Here is a 24,027-nt window from a genome sequence, read left to right as displayed (position 1 = left end):
TTCCAAACTCTTATAGACGGTGAGACACTGACCGGAGGTGAGGTTCGAACTCAGCATCCCAGTGCTGTGCAACAACAACAATAATACATGTGGCCACCCGGGTGGCACAGAAGTAAATTGCACTAGCCCACTAGTACTGGGATCCAGGGTTCTGATCCCCAGTGGTGCTATCAACCAGTCAGGTGTCTCCATATACATTTACATTTACATTTTCAGCATTTAGCAGACGCTTTTATCCAAAGTGACTTACACAATGAGCTGAACACAATGAGCAATTGAGGGTTAAGGGCCTTGCTCAGGGACCCAACAGTGGCAACTTGGTGGTGGCGGGGCTTGAACCGGCAACCTTCTGTTTACTAGTCCAGTACCTTAACCACTGAGCTATCACTGGCTATCACTGGCTATAGAGATGATTGGCTGTCTTTGGGGAATGGCCAAGGCTGGGATGCCCATTGATTCTGGTGAAACCAGACCCACCATGACCCTGACCAGGATACAGCAGACAAGGACCCCAAAATTTAAACTCGTCCACTTGCAAGTGCACCTTTCCGCCACCCTCCCTCTCCTTTATGCACATGTACACCGTTTTACTCCTGCTAACCTCAACCTCCTTCCTAGATCCTTTCACTACAAATCTGCCTAACCTCGTCCGCCCGCCTGTCCATGACTATCTCAAACCAGAACAGACTCGGAGCTGATCCTTGATCCAGTCCCACTTCCACTTGAAACCAGTCTGACACCTCAGCGCTGTCACACTGTCCTTGTACTTTTCTTGCACCACCCTCACATACTTCTCAGCCACGCCCGATTTCCTCATAATGCACCACAGCTCCCCTCTCCGCACCCTATCATAAACTCTCTCCAGGTCTACAAACACACACAGTTACTCCTTCTGCTCGTCCCTGTACTTTATCACCGTTCTCAAAGCAAACATCACAACTGTGGTGAACTTTGTCAGCATGAAACCATATCACTGCTCACTAATCTTCACTTCTTCTCCCAACCAGCTTCCACTTCTCCTTCCAAGATCTTCATGCTGTGGCTGACTAACTTTATGTCTCTGTAGTTGCTGCAGCTCTGCACATTACCTTTATTCTTAAAAATCAGTACCATTACACAGGTTCTCCGCTCATCAGGCATCCTCTCACATTTCAAGATTTTGTTAAACAATCTGCTGTTTCTCTTAAACATTTCCGTGCCTCCACTGGTACGTCATCTGGGCCAACTGCCTTTCTACTTTTCTCTTTATAGGTGCCCTCACTTCCTCCTTGCTAATCTCACTCACTCACTTTCTTAACCGCTTATTCAATCAGGGTCGTGTGTGTGTGTGTGTTTGTGTGGGGGGACTGGAGCCTATCCCAGCTTTTCAATGGGCGCAGGGCACACAGTAACACCCTGGATGGGGCGCCAGTCCAACACACACATACACACACCCATTCACCTATAGGGCAATTCAGTGTCTCCAATTAACCTGACCGCATGTTTTTGGACACACAGGCACGGGGAGAGCATACAAACTCCACACAGGAAGGACCCGGACCGTCCCGCCTGGGGATCGAACCCAGGACCTTATTGCTGTGAGGTGACAGTGCTACCCACCGAGCCACCGTGCCTCCCCCTTGCTGATCTGAGGCACTCATTTGTTCAGTGTCTGTACAAATAAAAATAAAAAGGGGGTGTCAACGACGAATCTTTGGTTTGATTGATCACACAACACAAACGTTTAGTTTAGTCATTTACTGAATTTTTTAAAACAGAAACGGCAATCCCAGTCTCTACGTGGCCACGGGTAGTTTTCCCTGTCTCAGCGAGTGAAAAAGGAGAACTGACCACGAGCAGAATGCATGTGTGTCTTTTATCAGTTAGCCCTTCCTTGGTTCAGGGGAGAGCGGAATTTATTATGATATACAGAGATGTTTTTCACAATCTGCAATTGCCTCTAGTGGCCTTGATAGTTAAGCAATCACCACGTACCAAAAACAATGGTTGTGGAACATTGTGTGCGTTCAGCACGTACAGCTCCTATCTTTTGTCACTCTCTGTCACGGTCAATCAGAGCCTAAAAGTAGAGGGTATTATTTTAATTTCCCAACAACTATAATTTTAATTTCTTAACAATTCACTATTATTTTAATTTCCTAACAGGGGCACAGCCTCGCCACTGGGAGGCGCACTTACCAATGCACTCTCAGTGCCGGTCCCAAGCCCGGATAATAAATAGGAGGGTTGCATAAAGACAGGCATTCAGCATGAAACTGTACAAAGTCTGATATGCAAACCAGATCTGTTGTGGCGACACCTAAATACAAGAGCAGCCGGAAAAAAAAAAAAAAAAGTAAAACTAATACTACTTTTAGGGTTGCATTCGGTCCTGTGCCCCACCCAGAAGGCCTGGAGCACAAGGTAGAAGGTAGGAAGTACAAGAAAATTGTAGCAGCACAAGAAACACACATGGATACAGTGAGAACATGCACAAAACTGTATAAATTGTGGACGTTTATAATCAAACACTAGAGTAAGAGACACTTTATTGTTTATTTCTTGTTTATTTCTTTATTTAAACCCACATAAATGTTTCAGGTCTCGCTTATCAAACAAGGTCATTTTCTACCTATGATTTATGCAGTGTGTGTGTGTGTGGACGGAATGTGTGTACAGACGGAGGAAAACATGCATTCCTGCATTCTGCATTCCACCGCACAGTGACCCAACAAAAGGGCAGGATTAAAAGGACTTTCCCCGATTCAGCTCGGAAATACCAAACACTGGAGGATTAGGATTGTTTGTGTGCTTAAAATGACTCCATCAAACCAAACATAATAAATAAAGTCTGATCATGATGGTGAACGTACTACTGGCTTAGTTTTATTATTTTACTGCTGAGGTTCAGTAAGGGAGGAATTTCAGGAAATCTGAGGACACGGGTTGAAAATGCTGGAGCGGCACTTTAGAGCCATGCTGTGGCAAAAGAGGGAACAAACTGCTAATGCTGAGAAGCACCAGGCTAGATCAGGTCACTCATGCTGGACAGGCGCCTACATGGACACGATTGGCTATGTGTGTTCGAAGCCGTGATGAATATGTTGCCCTGCACCCAATGTTTCCAAGGAACCCGGAAGACCAGATCCACCATGACCCCGCCCAGCATGAACAGCAGTGGAGCTTTATCCTGTTCATTAAGACTGTCCCTGTTTATATACAGATATTAAAACCAAATTTTTATCAGCTAATACTCTACATGAAAATATTAGAAAGAAAGGGAATACTTGTCCACAGCATGATGTACAGTCATGAGCAAAAAAATGGGCCAAACCCCAAAATTTTAATGGTCCATTAACCAACCATTGGTCAGATAGTGAACAGGAAGTGGGAGTGTGCACTCCTGAGACCTCGGTCACCATTCGCTCATCATTTCTCGACTCAGCACTCAACTGTCGGGGTTGGGGATTAGTGCAATTTTGGGTTTGGCCCATTTTTATCTCAGGAGTGTAAATGACTGTGATATAAAATGATATACAGCATTAGTATGAGCTGTGCTGTTATTACCCAGCCCAGCTTGGTGAAATTCAATAGACCTGAGCAGCTGTAAGATTTATATAAGGCTAACAAAGATATTGGTGTTTATTACTAGTCACATTCCATCAGCTAAAAATAAAGCAACCGAGAAACAAGTCGAAAAGTGAACCAGCTGATTTGGATGGGGGCGTTCTCAGTGCTGCAATGCCACTAAAATGGTAATGTTGTTCTGATGCGAGTGCAGCATCAAATCCGATCTCTGGTCTAGGCAAGGCTGGAACACCCTGGACAGGGCGTCAATACACCCTAGTGCTTCAGCCACCATCCAAATAAAACAATCATGTCTGTGTATCTGAACTCGAAAGCTCGAGATCTCAGCACTGGCGGGTGGTCCACATTATTCCTCCCTCTTATTCACACCTTTAATTATTGTGAGCAGCTTGTGAAAGACTCATTTAAGTGTAAATAATGAAAAAACAGAGACCGGACACAGTATTAAGATATGAGTTCATGTTTCTTTGATATTTTCTGCAAACAAAAAGCACAAGAAGCAAAACATCTCACACGACACTTTGGTTGCCTGAAATAAAGTTACACCGTTAAAAAAAAAACAAGCATGTACAGTAACACGGGCGAGACGCGGGCGGAGCGCAAAATAACCTCAACTGCAACACTATTTCTGTAAAGAAGCAAAACAAACACTGAGAGTGGCACCGAGGCAAAGCAAGACAAACAAACGGCCAGAATCAGCAGGGAACAGATAAGGAAGGGCCGTCTGGCAGAACATTCACTCAGAAACTGCTTTTACTGTGGAAATTAGATTTAAAAGATATTCAGTCATATTTATTGTGCATCCAAACCCAAACGCTTGATTTTTAAATACGCTCACAAGCTCACGTCACGTGTCCCATTATATATCTGATTATGGGCGCTGAGTAATTCGGAGAGCGTCGTATTTGAAGTGTAGTCGGTAGATAGTTCACACACGTGTGTCAGTTCTGATTCTCCTCGATCAGGAGTGAAGGTCAGCAGCACTAGAGGAAGTGAAATGAGATGGGGGAATTGGATATGACTAAATTGGGAGGGAAAATGGGGTATATGTATTTAAAAAAAGTAAAGAATGCAGTCGTCCCTCTGATGTGCATAAGTTACATCTAAATACGAAGCGCTTTTATATGTGGGACGTGCAATCATTGATTTGAGTCTGCACAGATACGAAGGGTCGACTGTGGCGCCCAGGTGGCGAAGCGGGATATTCCACTAGCACACCGGCGCCGAGATTCTCAACTCCTCGGTTTGAAACTCGGTGTTGTAGTAGCAGACACGCTTCTGCTAGGGCGGGATGGCCGGACTATGTGGGTGGGGTCTTCAAACGCTGTGTAAGGACCCTGAATGGCAGATAGAGAGGCGCCTGTGCAGATCAATCATTGATTTGAGTCTACAAAGGGTCCCGGAACTGATCCGCGCAGATACGAAGGGTCGACTGTGGCGCGCCCAGGTGGCGCAGCGGGATATTCTGAACTCCTCGGTTCGAAACTCGGCGTTGCCACTGCTCGGATGGGCGCCATCTAGCGGGCATAATTGGCAGACACGTCTCTGCTAGGATGGGATGACCGGACTATGTGGGTGGGGTCTTCAAACTCCGTGTAGGGACCCTGATTAGCAGATAGAGAGGCGCTTGTGCAGAGTGCATGGGTGAAAAAGGGTTCCGCTAAGGGCTGCACGTGAATCGGAGGAGGCGTGAGCAGCGATACACCCACCTCGACTGCAATCAGGGATCCACCAGCAGCGGAAGACAGATCGACTACGCTAAATCGGGAGAAATTGGGAGAAAATGCATCAATAAAACAGAGAAAAAAAGGGTCGGCTGTAATAGAAAACAGGCCACCGCTGTCCAGAAACTTTGTTTCCTAGTTTTATCTAGCACGGCTGCGTATCCGAGGAGCCGTTCGTGACCGGAAGTCGCTCATTTTCTGCAGGAAAAAGTACAGACCGGTGTTTCCCACTGAGAACAAGTAATAAGCACGACTATTACGAAAGAGGCGACGAACGATTACAGCCCACACGAACCATTAAGAAGCGGCGTGTCGGATTCCGCCGCCTGCTCGGCCCTCGCTGCGCTGCACTGCGCTCCGCTCTTTCCCTTAAGTGCCGGCATTTAGTATTTTAGCAGAATTCACATCTATTACGTTCCTTCTGTCCAAGTCTGTGCTGCAGGACTGGTCATCTGACCCGGTTAGTCAGCGCGGTGGCAAAGTCCTGCGCCGATGTAGTGTCACGACCCGAGCGAGCACTAGCACGGACATTACTGACCGACCCTAGTCGAGCGTATATATGTAGTGCTGTATATAAGATTGGATACAGTGCACACGCTGCGAGATATAAGAGGTGCCAGGGTGCCTGGATCGACTGCCCTCGCCTCAGCACAAGTGCTTTTAGTCTGAGATTCGGCATTTTTCAGCAACCGGGCATGTAGGGGGGCGACTCGATGACCAACTGGTCCAAAACAAGGACAGTCAACGACTTTAAACTGGCTTTAAATTAATTAAAGGTCAATACAGTACATTACAGATCAGCTACCAGTCTGTCTTCAAATAAGCACTTTGGATAAAGTAGAGTGAGCTTTGAGACACACCCCGTGAGCCCGATAGCTGTAGCAGCGCCTCTGTATCTCCGTATCTGTGGTCGGCCCTATACGGTGAGTTTTACATATCGTACGCATATAATTTATGCTGGATGATAACACGCACCCTGTAGGACAGTCGTCGTACTCTACACGCCGGGTTCGGTGCCGTTTGGAGACAGTTCACTCTTTGAATACAGCCAAGATAATACAAAAGCTGGGCAGTGTGCACTAGGCTTCACATGATAAGCATTGTATGCTTCGTTCACCGTTAAGCCTTTCAGCTGATATGCAGCGATATCGCTCTCTGCTACATGAAACGAGTTCCGGTTAGGGCGGGACGACCGGACTATGTGTGGGTGGGTGTTGGACTATGTGGGAGACATGCTCTACTCTGATGCAATCGAGTATCTCTTCCTATACACTAATCAGCCATAACATTAAAACCACCTCCTTGTTTCTACACTCACTGTCTATTTTATCAGAAGCACTTTGTAGTTCTACAGTACAATTACTGACTGCAGTCCATCTGTTTCTCTGCATGCATACCACCACAGAGCAGGTATTATTTGGGTGGTGGATGATTCTCAGCACTGCAGTGACACTGACATGGTGGTGGTGTGTTAGTGTGTGTTGTGCTGGTATGAGTGGATCAGACACTGTCACTGCTGGACTGAGAATAGTCCACCAACCAAAAATATCCAGCCAACAGCGCCCCGTGTGCAGCGTCCTGTGACCACCGATGAAGGTCTAGAAGATGACCGACTCAAAACAGCAGCAATAGATGAGCGATCGTCTCTGACTTTACATCTACAAGGTGGACCGACTAGGTAGGAGTGTCTAATAGAGTGGACAATGAGTGGACACGGTATTTAAAACTCCAGCAGCGCTGCTGTGTCTGATCCACTCATACCAGCACAACACACACTAACACACCACCACCATGTCAGTGTCACTGCAGTGCTGAGAATCATCCACCACCTAAATAATACCTGCTCTGTGGGGGTCCTGACCATTGAAGAACAAAGTATGTAAAGAAACAGATGGACTACAGTCAGTAATTGTAGAACTACATGGCTTCTATGTGGTAAGTGGAGCTGATAAAATGGACAGTGAGTGTAGAAACAAGGAGGTGGTTTTAATGTTATGTTATTTAACGTCTTACTTCGAGAGGGTCAGAGGCAAACTGGGTCAGATTGAAGTGCTAAAACCAAGCATCAGGGTGGCCAACGTCCTACCCAAGGCTTTTTAGGAAGCGGTTTTGCCCGATAGTGTTTGAACGCAGCTTTAGGGTTTAGACGTCCAAACTGAGAGTGATTCAGGCCAAAAAAAATCATTCAAATTAATTATCCACTACCGTATTTCACTTAACCCTTCTTTAATGAAAACAAAGCCGACTAATTCTGATCTGGGCGGCTCTAAACACTTAACGTAAAGCAGCGAAAGCATGTTAACTACTCTATCATACCAAGAATAGATAGCATATTATATTTCTTTATCTTCCATATTTACAAAATACATATTAGAGCATTTATATTACAGGACGTTTTCCTCATCAGTCTGTAAAAACGCTAATCGACAAAGTGGTGAATCGATGTTACTTCGATGAGTCCCGTCAGTGGTATTGATAAAACTCCAGCATTCGGTTGTGGTTCGATTTCAGGGCGGGGCAGATTTCTTCAGTTTCCTTTAGAAGGTCCTTGTAAGGCAACAGGTCGGTCGGCCGCAGGTTCTCACCTTCAGCTCCTTCATATTGCGTTTGCTTCCATGCCGAGTGCTTTACGCCAGGTGAACACGAGTCCCCGGGTCGGACCCCGGTCCGGACTATAAGATCTCCTCGACCCCGTGGGCGAAGATCATGACCAGGCCCGGCTCCAGGATCATGTCTTCGCCCATGTGCTGGTTCTCGCAGGCCATCACCACCACCGCCTGCTTGCCCGGGATGCGCTTGGCGACGTAGTTCTCGTAGTACCGGCGGTTCATCTGCCGGGTCTCCAGCGTGGCCAGGCCCTGGGGCCAGTTGCGCTCGTGGGCGTTCTCGATGAGCTCGTTGACGATGGACAGCGGGCAGCCGCTGTCGATGAGCGAGCGCTTGATGACCGCCTGGAGCACGGCGTCCGGCGTGGAGATCATACCGCCCCAGCGCGTCACGCGGGCCGGCTGCAGAGAGTTCACCCATCTGAACAGAGAGAGGGACACGCTTACTGGACATCAGGATTCAGACTCGAATAATCACTGGGTCTGTCCGAAAAACATTTAGCAGACGCTTTTATCCAAAACGACTTACAATTATGACTGAACTGGGTTAAGGGCCTTGCTCAGGGGCCCAACAGGGGCAACTTGGTGATTACTAGGCAGTACCTTAACCACTAAGCTTCCAGTCCTACCAGCTCTATATAGACACACGTTACATCATCCTACTCTCGCGAGAAGAGGGCGTGTCTAAATTCCTAGATCCCTTAAAATGCTCCTACTGAGGCGCCTTAATCCCGAGTGATGATCTGACTGAATGACGAGGGAGCGTCCGACGCCTCCTCAGCGCTGAAGCCAAATCCCAGCATTCAGTGCGGCACGACTTCTCTCACAAAAAACTACAAACGTGGCGGACGAATATAACGCGGAGCAACCAACGGAGTTCTCTTCAAACGTAAATACATTCTCGCTGATGTTTAATCTGTATAAAGGTGTAATTATACACGTGTCGCTTATTTGTAAATTGGGGCTCGGTACACGGAGGGAGGCGTTAGCTGGGGTGCTAGCGGGTTGTGCCGCCTCAGCACGTCGGTTTGAATGGCCTGAGGCTAACTGTGTTAGCTTAGTATAAGTAGAGCGTCTAAATAATCTGCCTTATGAGTCCGATGTCTTATTAGAATCCTCTCTACTGAGGCAGCTGATCAGAAAGGCAGCAAAACAGCTCATTAGGTTTTCAGACAGACCCAATCAGCAGACGCTTTTATCCAAAGTGACTTGCAGTACTGTGACAGTATAGTGTCTAAGCAATTAAGGGTTAAGGGCCTTGCTCAAGGGTCCAACAGTGGCAACCTGGGAGTGTTCGGGGCTTGAACCGGTGACCCTTAACCGCTAGGCTACACCGTGACACTAAACAGAAATGCAAAACTCACTCCAGGATCTCGTTGTACTCTATGCTCTCCTCCAGATTCTGCATGTTGGGGTTGGCGCTGCGGATCGCCCTCATGTACGCTTTGAGCAGCTGTATGTCCCGTTTCTGCTCAAAACAAAACCAAACAAAACTAAGCAAAAAAAATTACAGGACAGCGTGTGAAACAGAGAACGCGTTCAGGCCAGCAGGAGCGGCTGCGCAGCCTCCGGGCGCTCCTTCCCGGTAGATACGTGCCGAGACGAGTTATTGAGGTCGAACCTGCTCGGCCAGCTGGTGTTTGTGCTCGGCCGCCGTCTTCTCCAGGTCTGCCAGCTTCGTCTGCTGCTGCTGCACCACGCTGCGCAGGTGCTTGATGCAGTTGTGGTTGTGCATCTCGTCTTTGGGCATCTCCAGCCTGGAAGAGATACAAAGGTCATCCGGGTCCGCAATCTTCGAGATATCGACGCCGTTCCAACTCTAAATCAAACGGCCCGTCGAGGACACCCTGACTTGGATACAGCATTTATTATTATTTATATTTTTTCCCCAATTTTTATCCCCCAGTCTAGTCGTGTCCAGTTACCCCGAGTGCGTCCTCTATACTGATCCGACCCTTCACCGCTGACTGAGGACGCCTCTCAACTCACATACGCCCCCTCCGGCACGTACAGTCAGTACAGACTGCATTTTTCACCTCCACGGGTCGAGTTCATACACTAGACAGGCACTGTGCACGGAGGGCCACACCCCCATCAGCGTTATCCCTCAGCCCTGTGCAGGCGCCAGCAGGGGGCGCAAACGCACCGGTTATGAGGACCTACGATCCGACTTCTTACCCTCTGACCAACAGCCGATCGTTGTTCATGCAGCCACCCAACCCAGTCGATACGATGTATTCGAAACCCCAACCCTGGTGCGCTAGCGTACTTTACCGCTGCGCCACATGAGCGGCCACTTCCATTCATTTTTTAAAAGTTCGAGATATCAACACCGTTTCAACATCGCATTTTCTTCAGGAGATGCACCTCTCTAGTTTATCTTGTCTTTATAATTTGGGCTATTTTATATTTTCATTCTTAATTTTATGGCTTCAAGGTAGGTTAAGGTAGGTAGGTTGCCTCCGTTTGGTGTATTTAAGGCGTCCTACAGGTGTTTGGCAGATTTCACAGGTTGGGGGGTTTTCTCCATTAATCAGGTGTTGGTGGGTTATCCTGGTGTGGCCGATTCTGGACCTGATTGGCTGTTGGTAACTGAGAAGTATCTGAGATCACACAGTTTGTTTTTGACACAGGGTGTCCAACAAGCTCATGAACAGCCATAGAGAGTATTAAAGGACTGGTGGAGTCCCTATCCCGGTGTCTCATAGCTCATGTTATTCGATTCTATTCTATTCTATACATGATCATAAACATGTCGTACCCGCAGCCCTCCTCACAGACGACCGGTCGCTTCGGGTTGTTCTCGCAGTCCTTGAGGTGGGACTGGAGCTGGTCGAGGCGCAGCGTGGCCGTGCAGCCGAAGCCGGCGTTGTCGCACGAGATCTGCAGCTTGGACAGCATGTTGCGCATGATGCGGGGCACCGGGCGCAGGTGCGCCAACGTCACCACGGTGCGGTCCACCGGGCAGATCTGCTGCTGCGCGAACCACTGAGTGATGCAGGCGTTACAGAAGGCATGCTCGCAGTGCGGGGCCTGAAGGACACACAGGAGGAAACACGGGGTCAGAGGCGTCCTCTCGGTAACACGCAGAACAGTGTACTCGGTCAAGCAAGCTTTACATTCCCTCGAGTTTTTTTTACTAGGATTAGGTGCTAAACGCTGCCCCTGGTGGTTCGGACTGACCTGCACTGGCTCCTCCAGCACGCCGCTGCAAATGGGACAGAGCAGATCCTCATCCACTTCCCCCTGGAACCTGGTGACGTCGTACCCCATTGCACATCACTGGATCGCCCGCCTCCTGGACCGGACAGAGAAGATAAGGAGGAGGCCACATGATTCACAAATCAAAAATTACATGGATTTTTGGTCCGTGTACCTTCGGTCATTCGTTTTTCACTACAAAAACTGAAAAACAAGAAAACCGGCCGTTTTTCGTTTTTCGTTTCAAGATCAAAAATCAAATAACAAACAAACAGAAATAATAAAAAAAAAACCGGGTCGTATTTTAATTTTCCGAAATCAACATTTTTTATCAGTTCAACCGGAAATAAACGTGCAAGCGTGTGCACATGTATATTTGCTTCAAATAGAGAGAGTGTAAATCACGCACAAGAGAAGAGAAGACCAGAGTTGCGTCTGCCGTACTTTTTCCTGCCCCTGTAATTCACACAAGAACTATTTTTCCTAAGCAAAAGGGCTATTTTAAGAATAAGAATTTACATTAATATATTTTATATATATATAGGACTCAATTCTGTTCTAATTTAAGAAATAGCTTTAACTAAAAATTAACAAAATAACATATATTATATAAATATATAAAATACATTTAATTGTTGTTTGCTCCTTGTTTACTGCAGAGTTCGTGTGATTTAATAATTTTTGGATGTTTATTGGCGGAGAACAAGAAATACTATAATACAAGAGAAATTAATAAATTACGTCTCGGACGTCAGGCGATCATAAAACGTCCAGTACGGAAATCACTTCAACAAAATGTTAGTTTTTTTGCAGATAGAGCAAATATATGCACGTCAAATATACAAACACAAAAGTCAGAACAACAATTATTATTACTTTTTTAACTGTCTATGTATGAAATATACACGTCAGCGCGTGCACACGCTTGCACGTTTATTTCCGGTTGAACTGATAAAAAAATGTTGATTTCGGAAAATTAAAATACGACCCGTTTTTTTTATTTCTGCCCGTTTGTTATTAGATTTCTGATCTTGAAACAAAAAATGACAATCGGCCCGTTTTCTTGTACTTTGGGATTCGAAGTGAAAAACGAATGACCACAGGTACACGGTACCAATGAAACCAAGGTAGCAAGGTACAAATAGAAAATTCCCGTCCGTGTTTTGACTCCCTCCCTCTGCGTCCATTTACATTTTCAGCATTTAGCAGACGCTTTTATCCAAAGCGACTTACACGATGAGCGGAACACGATGAGCAATTGAGGGTTAAGGGCCTTGCTCGGGGACCCAACAGTGGCAACTTGGTGGTGGCGGGGCTTGAACCGGCACCCTTCTGTTTACTAGTCCAGTACCTTAACCACTGAGCTATCACTGGCCCTATTGAACCGGCGTCCACAGAATTGGTCGGGATTTTTCCAGAGTCGTGTTAAAAAGCCGTTGTTCCAGCTGATAAGATCACAGGGGTCACTCTAGTTTAATACCGTTTGTTTTTGAAATGGGGTGTCCGACGAGCTCATGATCAGGTGTCCAAATACTTTTGGCCCTAGTGTACGTTTGTGCATATTTCCTTTGTACACACACACACACACACACACACACACACACACACACACACACACACACACACACACACACACAGGTAATGTGATCGCAGCACCTGTACAAAGGTGACCTGTTCTCATGTCTGGTTAATACCCATCAGGTGAGGCAGTGTGCGCCCGTGTGTATGTTCGGGCCACCGAGTATGAGATTACGGATGTTCTGACTACTGTTTTGGGCATTAGAGTGCTTAATAAGGCAGTGCCAGGCTGAGGTGGCACACAGACGTGGCGTACTGTATTCCAGGTCTGCGTATGCTCGTGATGAAAGTGGCAAAAATCTGGCACAAATTCAGTAGTGAACAGACCGGCCCTGACGTGATGCCGGCATTTTTTTTTGTTTTGTTTCTCGCCATCACTGCTGGGCGTGCCATGCCAAGGTTATCTAACTCTCTACAACAAACAAACAAAGCAGCATGCAAATCCTGCCATTCTGACCTCACAAAAATACAAAAAAAAAAAAACCAAGTAAACAAAACCGAATGCGTTTCATTTGCTCAGGAATAATTCTGATCGGGATGATTTAGTGTGGCGGCCTTTTCGATCGCCAGGATGTGCCCACAGTCTCGCCACGCACTTCGATCACCCTACAGCTACACGTCAGATTCACGCTCCAGACGGCTAACCTACAGACTGAAGTCTCTTTTTATGCCCCTCTGACATGTGTGCAGTACCCGACTGCATCTTACCCACGCCCCCTCTGAGCCGTGGGCCGCAGCCGTATGCATCTTATCACCAACACTTTGATGAGTGCAGTGCAGCTCAGCGTTGTGTACGGAGAGACACACACTGACAGCACTCTTTTCTCATCTCTGTGCAGGCGCCATCAATCAGCCAGCAGAGGTCGTAATTGCACCAGTCATGGGAGAGAGAGACCCCATCCGGCTTAGTCCCGCCCATATCTGAACAACAGGCCGATCGTTGTTCATGGGTTTACTGCCTATAAGCAAAGGGGCAAATTCTTCCCAGAAGCCACATTTTACATGCTCACTTTTAGTTCAATACCCCACTTCTGACACCAAGTGAGCATTACGGGTCTTGCTCAAGAGTCCAAGAGTGACCTTGCGGTTCAGTCCAGTATCCATTTACATTTTTGGCATTTAGCAGATGCTTTTATCCAGTGACCTACAGTAGAGTGACAGAATGCTGTCTAAGCAACTGAGGGTTAAGGGCCTTGCTCAAGGGCCCAACAGGGGTAACCTGGCAGTGGTGGTGCTTCGAACCAGCGACCTTTTGATTACTAGTCCGGTACCTTAACCACTCGGGTACAACTGGCCAAATCGTTAAGCTACAAGACACAGCCAATCATGTCTGTATGTGAACTGCTGGGGATCTGAACCCTGGATTTAATGCTGCACCACCCACACTGAAACGTAAAGCTTGTGAACTGAAGTAACAAAGCGCTGGCTGTACTGAGGGTGTAAAACCTGCTCAGAAGCACTCGGTCCTGAAATACTCGCTTTCTTTTTGTTCAGGATGAACCGCTCATTATCTGCACGCATCAATAACACCGGCACAGAGCCAGACCCGGGCCGCGCCCGCTCCGGCTCATTATCTCTGCCGTCGGTCACGTCAGAGGAGAGCTCGACTGGCATGTGAAGTGGCACACGTCCCACGACCTTTAATAACAGCAGGACGTGTTAGAGAGGCATTCTGACGCACAGCTGTCTGAGATGGCATCGCTGCCAGCATTTATTTATTTATTAGGATTTTAATTCATGACAGGAACGATAGTTACTGCGCACACAAGACCTCACGTGCACGTCTTTGTACTGTGGAAGGAAACCCACACAGACACGGGGAGAACATGCAAACTCCACACAGAAAGGACCCGGACCGCCCCACCTTGCTGCGAGGCGACAGTGCTACCCACTGAGCCACCGTGCTGCCCCAATAAATCGTTTTATAAGAGTACTACAAACAGTGCTGGGGCAGGTGTAGCCTAGTGGTTAAGGTACCGGACTAGTAAGCAGAAAGGTCGCTGGTTCAAGCCCCACCACTGCCAGGCTGCCACTGTTGGGCCCTTGAGCAAGGTCCTTAACTCTCAACTGGAAGTCATAAATAAAATAATAATAATAATAAAAGTGACTGATTAATGGCCAAAAAAAAGGGCGGCTCGGTGGGTAAGTGGGTAGCACTGTCTCCTCACAGCAAGAAGGTCCTGGGTTCGCTTCCCAGGTGGGGCGGTCCGGGTCCTTTCTGTGTGGAGTTTGCATGTTCTCCCCGTGTCCGAGTGGGTTTCCTCCGGGAGCTCCGGTTTCCTCCCACAGTCCAAAGACGTGCAAGTGAGGTGAATTGGAGATACAAAATTGTCCATGACTGTGTTCTATATAAATGTGTGAACTGATGAATCTTGTGTGATGAGTAACTACCGTTCCTGTCATGAATGTAACCAAAGTGTAAAACATGACGTTAAAATCCTAATAAACAAACAAACAAATGGCAAAAATGTAAATATGGAAGCACGGGTGGGTGGCGCAGCAGTAAAACACACTGGCTCACCAGCACAGACATCCCAAACTCGTAAGTTTGAATCTCAGCTCTGCTACCGGCGGGCTGGGCGCCTGTACGGATAACGATTGGCCCGTCTGAGATACAGATACACATCAGTTATTAGACATGACTAGTTTTGTGTTTTCAACACTAGAAGCTGTTTTAAATCAGAATTACTCCACCTTCTGCAGATACATTTTCTCTGAGCGCCCTCTTGTGAATGAATGTGGTATCACACTGGCTTGAGTAGATTTGGGAAAAAAATACAAACCCTATTTCTGAAGAACTTGGGACGTTTTGTAAAATGCAATAAAAAAGAAGAACGTGTATGTTTATGAGCCTGGATTTTTGACCCCCCCCCCCCCCCCCCCTCCATACACACACACACACACACACACACAGACACACAGACACACACAGACACACACAGACACACACAGACACACACAGACACACACACACACACACACACACTTTGATATGTTTGTTGTTTTTATAGTGCCATGTTGTCACATTTGTAAAAGTCATGGCAGGAATCTGTGTTTTATGCCAGCTTTTATTGGTCTTGTATTCTATTTCCCCGGCTGCTCCCGTTAGGGGTCGTCGGTGTATCGTGATCCGCATTATTGATCTGGCACGGTTTTTACGCCGGATGCCCTTCCTCATACGGCCCTCACTATTTAACCGTGCACTACAATGCACTGGTTTATGCATCCTAGCGGCCGGGTACCTACAGGGCAATTCAGTGTCTCCGATTAGCCTGGCTGCATGTTTTTGGACCGTGGGAGGAAACCGGAGCACCCGGAGGAAACCCACGCAGACACGTGGAGAACATGCAAACACTACACAGAAAGGACCCGGACCTTCTTGCTGTGAGGCGACAGTGCTACCCACTTAGCCACCCTTTTATTGGTCTTGTATTATTTATATAAATGTCTTCAATCTTATATTATAGAGGAATTTGAGGATTGTTTCAGTAATCTGTGTCCACTAATAAACGCTTGCAACTCATCCTAAACGCCGCCGCATCACCCCACTGCTGCGTTCTCTTCACCGGCTTCCTGTAGCTGCACTCATTCAGTCTAGAACACTGATGCTCGCCTACAAAGCCAAAAATGGACCAGCCCCGAGCTACCTTCGAGGCCTAATCAAACCCCGCTCTGTACCACTAGTCTCGCTCGACTTGATCCTCCACCCGGAACTCAAGGAAGACGAGCATCAGCATGGAGGCTCTTCTCTGTACCAGCACCCAAGTGGTGGAACGAGCGTCCGCTATCTTTCCGAACATCCGAGTCGCTCACTGTCTTCAAAAGACGAATAAAAACCTTCATCACCTCTTTACTGAGCACTTAAGCTGACCTGTACTTACTTACTAACGATTTTATTCAGCAGATTTATATTCTTGGACTGTTGTCTGGTAAATCAGTAAAGTCTTAAAACCGCCACGTCTGTCTTTGCTGCGACTGATATAGTGAGTGAGACAGGCACGGGCAGAACAGGGTCATTCCTCAGTACATGAGTCAGATCTTAAAACATGTAAACAATAACATTCAGACCTCAGCGCTGCCTCAAAACACACAAACTACTGTGGGTGGGAGGAGAAGAAAGGTTTACCTCAGTGCAGCCCTGCTCTCGTGGTTCCCTGCTGGTCAGTCTTCATGGGTCAGTAAAGAAAAACCTCCTAGATGAAACTCATGGTGTCCTAAAGGAGAAAAGCCAGACAGGAAATATTCATCACTCTTCAGTAAATACTGATCGTATCTTTGAACCAGGTAGATGTGTATAGGTTGGAGCTTGGCAGGCTTATGTATGTGTATGTATATGTGACGCCATTTACACAGTCGTGAATTATGTAGGGTGATAATCATATGTAAAAAAAATCATTAAAGAAATTTAAAAGGAATGATACCTTATTTATTTATTTAAAATATGCTACACTGTGTTTTTAGGCCAGTTTTTTCTAAAAACTTAAGGACTGTTTTCATTTAGATTTGATTAAAGATTTTACACAGTCTCGAGTCATGTCGCTGCTGTAAGTATTTAAAACATTTAGTACGTATATGTTCCATTTATATGGATATATGGCAGGTTTCACACAGTGGATGAGCTCATTATTCCTTTTTGTAAATAATTAACAGCATTGCAGCTTTGAAATCTGCTAAATTAAAAGCACATTGCTCAAGTCTTATGTGGCTCTAACTCAAAACTGATTAGTGTTTTTGTTCAGGTAGGTGTAAACAGCTCAACGATGTTTAATTAATGATGAATCCTGGGCTGCAGATCTTCCCGTGTTTAGAGGTTTGGGAAAAGGGGGGTGTTGATCCCACTGGGATGGTAATGACCTAGTTTCAGCTCAGTAACACAGACTGAACGGAGGGAGGGACGCTTAGAAGACACCCCTCAATAATTCTGCATTAATACTGCTCATTTCTGCACCTTTTAAAATCCCATTTCATTTAAATCCACAGCACGTGTGAACACAATAAGGAATAAATAATACAAGTATTTTTACTACAAAATAGCAAAAGCAGAGAGCCGTAAGCTAATCTATACCTCACAAAGGAAAGGCATCAAAAAAGCAGCAAGTGCACTGCTACTGGTATAACCACATACACTATATGACCAAAAGTATTTGGACACCTTACCATGAACATTTTGGACATCCCTTGTTTGCTTGTTTGTTTTTGTAATGCCACAGCCGGAGTATCACTGTGTTCTGTGCTCGTTTTAGTGCTCTTGTATTACATGTGTACGCTTTCAGTCTTCTACTATTGAGGAATTTGAGGATTGACGGATGCCCCTTAAAATAAAATGAGGTCTACGTGATCTTTTCAGCTACCCACCACTCTTCTGATAAGGCGTCTCACAAGAATTTGAAGTATGTATGTGGAAATTGTGCCCATCCAGTAAAGAGTATTTGTATAACTGGGTACTGATAGTGGTATTCTGGTTAATTCCAGAGCTGTCCAATGGACCACTGGAGTTTTTTTTAATCAAGCTTTTCTTCAGGTCTTTATAGATCTAATGAAAAAAAAACAAAAAACACAACAAACACAGTCATGGACAATTTTGTATCTCCAATTCACCTCACTTGGACGTCTTTGTACTGTGGGAGGAAACCGGAGCTCCCGGTGGAAACCCACACAGACACTCAACACAGAAAGGAACCAGACCTTCTTGCTGTGAGGCGAGTGCTACCCACTGAGCCACCGTGCCACCCCTCCTCCTAGTTATTAGATTTAGGGGGTTCAACTTCACCTAAAGTCCTTTCCTAGCTCAGAACGAGTGCTGCCGTGCATGAATCAAGGTCCATAAATAATGTTTTGACACATTTACATTTTCGGCATTTAGCAGACGCTCTTATCCAGAGCGACGTACAGAAGAGCTTCCACAGTAAACATTTCATTACTCTAGTTTAAGTAGACAACAGTCCAAGAACACAAATCTGCTAAAACCTGTTAGAACCAAAGTTGTTGGTTTTTTTTGTGTGTTTTTTTTGCAAGAAATGAATTAGTATTAGTGAGTGTTGGTAAGTAAGTACAAGTCAGCTTAAGTGTTTAAGTAAAGAGGTGATGAAGGTTTTTAATCGTTTTTTAAAGACAGCGAGAGACTCAGATGTTCGGACAGACAGATGAAGTTCGTTCCACCACTTGGGTGCCAGTACAGAGAAGAACCTTGATGCTGATGCTCATCTTCCTCGAGTCCTGGGTGGAGGATCAAGTCGGGCGAGACTAGTGGCTCGGAGGTTGCGTGGTACAGAGCGGGGTTTGATTAGACCACGAAGGTAACTTGGGGCTGCTCCATTTTTGGCTTTGTAGGCGAGCATCAGTGTTTTAAAGTGAATGTGTGCAGCTACAGGAAGCCAGTGAAGAGAACGCAGCAGTGGGGTGATGTGGAAGTGTTTAGGTTGGTTAAAAAACAAACAGGCAGCTGCATTTTGAATGAGCTGTAAGGTTTAATAGTGGACATGGGAGCACCGAACACAGAGCCCGAACCTCAACCCTATTAAACAGCTTTGTCAGCTATGATTTAAACCTTATCATTTAACATCAAGACGCCCTCCAAAGTCTTGTGGAAGGTTCCCAGATAGGTGGAGGTTTTATTAGCCACAAGAGGGAACAATCTCTGTATTAAGGTCCATTGTTTTTGAATGGGATGCCCAACAAGTTCATGGTCAGGTGTCCAGATACTTTTGGCCATACAATGTGTTCCTTACAAGTGTATGTAATCTTTTGATCTGAACTGAAGCTAGACGGTCATGTACACACACCAGGCTTCTAATTGTAATGCTTGATAGATGCAGTTCGCATAAAATATGATTAAAATAAAATAGACGTTAACTGAGCATCAGTCAGTCACTTATTTTTAGCTGCGACTGTATAAATGACACATCGAGCTAACGTTAGCTGGGTAATCAAAGCTGCCAGACTGTGGATAAACAAATATCTAGATAAAATAAATATTAATTCTGACTAACTAATGAAGAATTACTAAATTTATGACCTAAATATGAATGTTTTAATAAATGATAAGCCATTTTAAGCTAATTCGTTGTGGTCTACTTGCGTCAGCAACATAGCTAGCATTTTCCCTACCCGTTTTCAGGAACGTCCCGCCTCCTGTGCTAGGATTGGTCAGTAGACCACATTCGCCGCATTTCATTCGCTCAAAGATATGTGACACACTTTACAGCCAATGAGCACATGGGATTTGAAAATGGGTAGGAAACACTATGTCAAGCTAGTACACAGGCTACACATGTTTACTTACAATTAAATTAAAAAAATCTTTTAAATGATCACTTACTAATTATCGTTTATATATATATATATAAGCAATAATGTTGTTTCTTTAAAGGTCTCCTTACTCCCAAAACTCCCAAAATTCTAACTAGTAAGTGAAAGCATCCATCCATTTGGAACACAGAGATCTAAGCAGCTGTTCCGCTCGCTATTTAAACAGCACAAACACCCCATTATACACAACAATTCTGCAAATAAATTGACATTACCTGTTCCAGCATGGACATAAATCGTTAACTTGGTGTATTTATTTAAACGTTCCCAATGTTCATGTAGTCGTCCGTACAACACCTTCCTCTTCCTGCGAAACCGATGCGTTTGTCACTTATGAGTCCTCCCACGAACCGAGTCTCAAATTACCTATTGTTAAGTTTAAAGTGCACTAGCTAGTGATCACTACAAACTTTATGTAGTGCACACGTATAGGGCAGATGAACGTATTTGAGATCCAGCCATAGAGGACCTTGAAAATATTCGACAGATGAAGCATCACATCACATACCATATATGTAGATAAAATTAATGTATTAATGATTTTTTAGAAAATATAAACATCAGTTAAAGCCAAATATACGTTTTACTATTTTTAATAGCTTTCACTTAGTTACTAATTTTAATATTAATTGTTTAAAATGTATATATTTATAATGAATTAGAACTGGTTAGAATGGTTAGAACTTTAAGGTCATTTGATAAGCTATTCCATTCCAGTGTGTGTTTGGGTATTAAGTATTAGAAGTATTGCACTAGTGTTTATTTATTTCTTTATTAGGATCTTAACGTCATGTTTTACAAACTGGTTACATTCATGACAGGACAGGTAGTTACTGGTTACACAAGATTCATCAGTTCACAAGTTTAATATCAAACACAGTCATGGACAATTTTGCATCTCCAATTATTCTGACTGCACGTCTTTGGCTCTTTGGACTGTGGGAGGAAACCGGAGCTCCTGGAGGAAACCCACACAGACACGGAAAGAACATGCAAACTCCACCTGGGGATCGAACCCAGGACCTTCTTGCTGTGAGGTGACAGTGCTACCCACTAAGCCACTGGAATTGCACTAATGAGATGATAACATAGTTATATACATATACTGTATAATAAATAGTTATAGTTACAATACAAACTTACTTGCCTCAAGATGAAAGTTTCTATAAGTAGACTTGAAAGGGACACACAGATTTGTTAATTATTTATCTACATTTTTAAGGTACATTCTTCTGTATCAGGAATTTGAGTTTGTTTTTAATAACTTTATAATTCTATAAAACTAAAGACAGAAAGAAACTGTTATGCTGTGTTGATAATCAGATAAAACAGGTCTGCCATTAATTTAAATCAGTTGGATTCACAAGTTCATTTAAGTATAAATAATACAACCATAAATTATAAACACACAAATAACCCTGTCCTCAGTCAAGCAAGCTTAAATCATCTTGAACTTAAAAGTTGCAGTCACAAAAGAGGTCCCTGCTTAAAGCTTGTTGCTGCTCACACTAAAAAGTGAGGAGTTTAAACCCAGCAAACACCGTCCCCACTGTTTAGCATGCTGGTGGAGGTATTTTGATCTTGGGCTGTTTTACCACCAGTCTTATAACTCTTATAACTTACAACAGTCTTACAACTCTTATATTGCAGAAGGTGAATCAGAAAAAATGAGATTATTTCAAAATATCTTAACTTTGGATGCAATCCGGGTCAATTTGCTAAAAAATGGCTGATTAAGAAACATATAACCAGATATTAGATGTGCTGTGTGTTAATTGATTTTTACAGCAGATTCGATCATAATTTTTGAAAATAACTAAAATCCTACATCTGCCCTGACATGCAAATTCTACACACGTGCATGTAGCCTGTTCACATGAACTCAATGTTTTATTAATGAAACAAACTTCTACACTAAAACACAGATATACATGATCATGGGCTAAACTACTACATTTGTAGCAAGAGGGAAACAGTGTGAATGTAAATGCTGTTAATTTGCCCAGTTAAAGGGGGTGTGTCTGTTCCCACCACACCCAGCGGCAGAACCATTCTCACCACTCAGGTCTGATTAGTGCTGCAAATACCTACAGAATAAGAACAGAGCTGATCAATACAGAGGAATCACATAAAGTCAGCTGCGTTTTAACTGCCTGTAAACATTAACTAGAACCTCGACGCTTCTACTCTCAGCTCAGGGTTACAAATCTATCACCTTTTTAAAGCTGGAAAAGAGCAGAATCTCAGGTAAGTCATTTAAAAGGTGCTTTTATAATAATAATAATAACAATAATAATAATACGTAGTACAATTTATTATAGAGTGCAAAGTTTCCAAGTTCTGATTTGAATTAGATTTTTAATTAAAACTAAAAATCAATGTTTTAATGTATTATTTGTTATATTTTTATGTGCAACTATTTTAGTTTTAGTAATTTTCTTTTGCTTTTATTTCAGTTTTAGTATTTTTTATTTGCTTTTATTTCTAATTTTTATTTGCAAGTATTTAAATTTTAGTATTTTTTTAGTATTTTAGTATTTTTTATTTGCTTTTATTTCTAATTTTTATTTGCAAGTATTTTAATTTTAGTATTTTTCATTTACAAGTGTTTTAGTTTTAGTAATTTTTATTTACAAGTATTTTAATTTGAGTGATTTTTAGTTACAAGTATTTTAGTTTTAGTAATTTTTATTTGCAAGCACTTTAGTTTTAGTAATTTTTATTTGCAAGCACTTTAGTTTTAGTAATTTTTATTTGCAAGCACTTTAGTTTTAGTAATTTTTATTTGCAAGCACTTTAGTTTCAGTAATTTTTATTTGCAAGTATTTTAGTTTAGTTTTAGTAATCAGTTGGTGGGCACGAATGTCCTATATACATTACAAAAGTAAAAAAAAAAACATTCTGGCTGAATGAAGGACAATAAAACTTTATTGTTGCACCCACTGTACTAATCTGCTGGTTTTTGTTTACAGGATGTACCTGGATTTTAAGCTCATCTACTTGTGTTTAATGGTTATTTCATCCACACACTCATCACTCGCTCATTCACATAAGAATGAATCTGTACGGCCGGTTGATAGCTCTGAGCCATTAAACGAGGCATTTGCAGAGCAGGTAAGAACAATAAAGCTGATCATGTGACTTTTATTATTCAGAATCATACCAGACCATAAAGTTTAGATTTATTTTATGGAGAAATAAAAACACATTTGATTTTGAGCTTAATCATTAATTCACTCTGATGATCTGGATCATGATTACTGAGAACCGATCACGACTGTTTGGGTTGCAGGGCTACTACCTGCAGCGTCTATTCCTCGAGTACGGGATCAACGGGACTCTGACTTATGAAGGTCTGCAGAAGTTACTGGGGAGTCTGGGACTGGGTGAGGTCAGCGTACTGGAGATCAGACATGGTGGGGTGAAGCATTCCTCACCCAGTCCAGTTCATATTCACCCACCAGTAAACACAGATCGTCATCCTCACCAGCACACAGGAAACAAGTAAGAGATACACATACATACACATACACACCTATACACAACCACATAAACACATGCACACACAAACATATACACACACACATATACACACAAATACACATACATACACATACACACCTATACACAACCACATAAACACATGCACACACAAACATATACACACACACATATACACACAAATACACATACATACACATACACACCTATACACAACCACATAAACACATGCACACACAAACATATACACACACACATATACACACAAATACACATACACATATATACACAAATACACACACCTATACACACAAATACACATACATACACATACACACCTATACACAACCACATAAACACATGCACACACAAACATATACACACACACATATACACACAAATACACATACACATATATACACAAATACACACACATATACACACAAATACACATACATACACATACACACCTATACACAACCACATAAACACATGCACACACAAACATATACACACACACATATACACACAAATACACATAC

At 43.9% G+C, this 24,027-nt stretch overlaps 2 protein-coding genes across 3 annotated transcripts in view; one reads left to right on the top strand and one right to left on the bottom strand.

The window, feature by feature from the left end:
- Positions 1–7,221: 7,221 nt before the first annotated feature.
- On the bottom strand, positions 7,222–20,289 carry rnf41 (ring finger protein 41). Of its 2 annotated transcripts, XM_063015588.1 has the most exons (7): positions 20,200–20,289; positions 16,803–16,890; positions 11,081–11,195; positions 10,659–10,930; positions 9,519–9,654; positions 9,262–9,365; positions 7,222–8,318 (listed from the first exon to the last, which is right to left on the bottom strand). In XM_063015588.1, exons 3-7 carry the CDS (start codon positions 11,168–11,170, stop codon positions 7,964–7,966), a joined length of 957 nt encoding a protein of 318 aa, XP_062871658.1. In that variant the 5' UTR covers positions 11,171–11,195; positions 16,803–16,890; positions 20,200–20,289; the 3' UTR covers positions 7,222–7,963. The 2 variants fall into 2 exon arrangements, with proteins under 2 accessions (XP_062871658.1, XP_062871659.1); XM_063015589.1 differs by lacking the exon at positions 20,200–20,289 and having other exon boundaries at positions 11,081–11,192; positions 16,803–16,815.
- Positions 20,290–22,957: 2,668 nt separating this feature from the next.
- Positions 22,958–24,027, top strand: part of slc39a5 (solute carrier family 39 member 5) — a 9,458-nt gene continuing 8,388 nt past the window's right edge. Inside the window, exons 1-2 of the mRNA XM_063016004.1 lie at positions 22,958–23,098; positions 23,277–23,488. Coding sequence (XP_062872074.1) covers positions 22,958–23,098; positions 23,277–23,488 — 353 coding nt within the window. The remainder of the gene's footprint in view (positions 23,099–23,276; positions 23,489–24,027) is intronic.

Source organism: Trichomycterus rosablanca, chromosome 19 (assembly GCF_030014385.1).
Source record: "Trichomycterus rosablanca isolate fTriRos1 chromosome 19, fTriRos1.hap1, whole genome shotgun sequence".
Classification (NCBI taxonomy): domain Eukaryota; kingdom Metazoa; phylum Chordata; class Actinopteri; order Siluriformes; family Trichomycteridae; genus Trichomycterus; species Trichomycterus rosablanca.
Note: the sequence above shows the minus strand (reverse complement) of the source record. Positions and strands in the feature narration are given on the sequence as shown.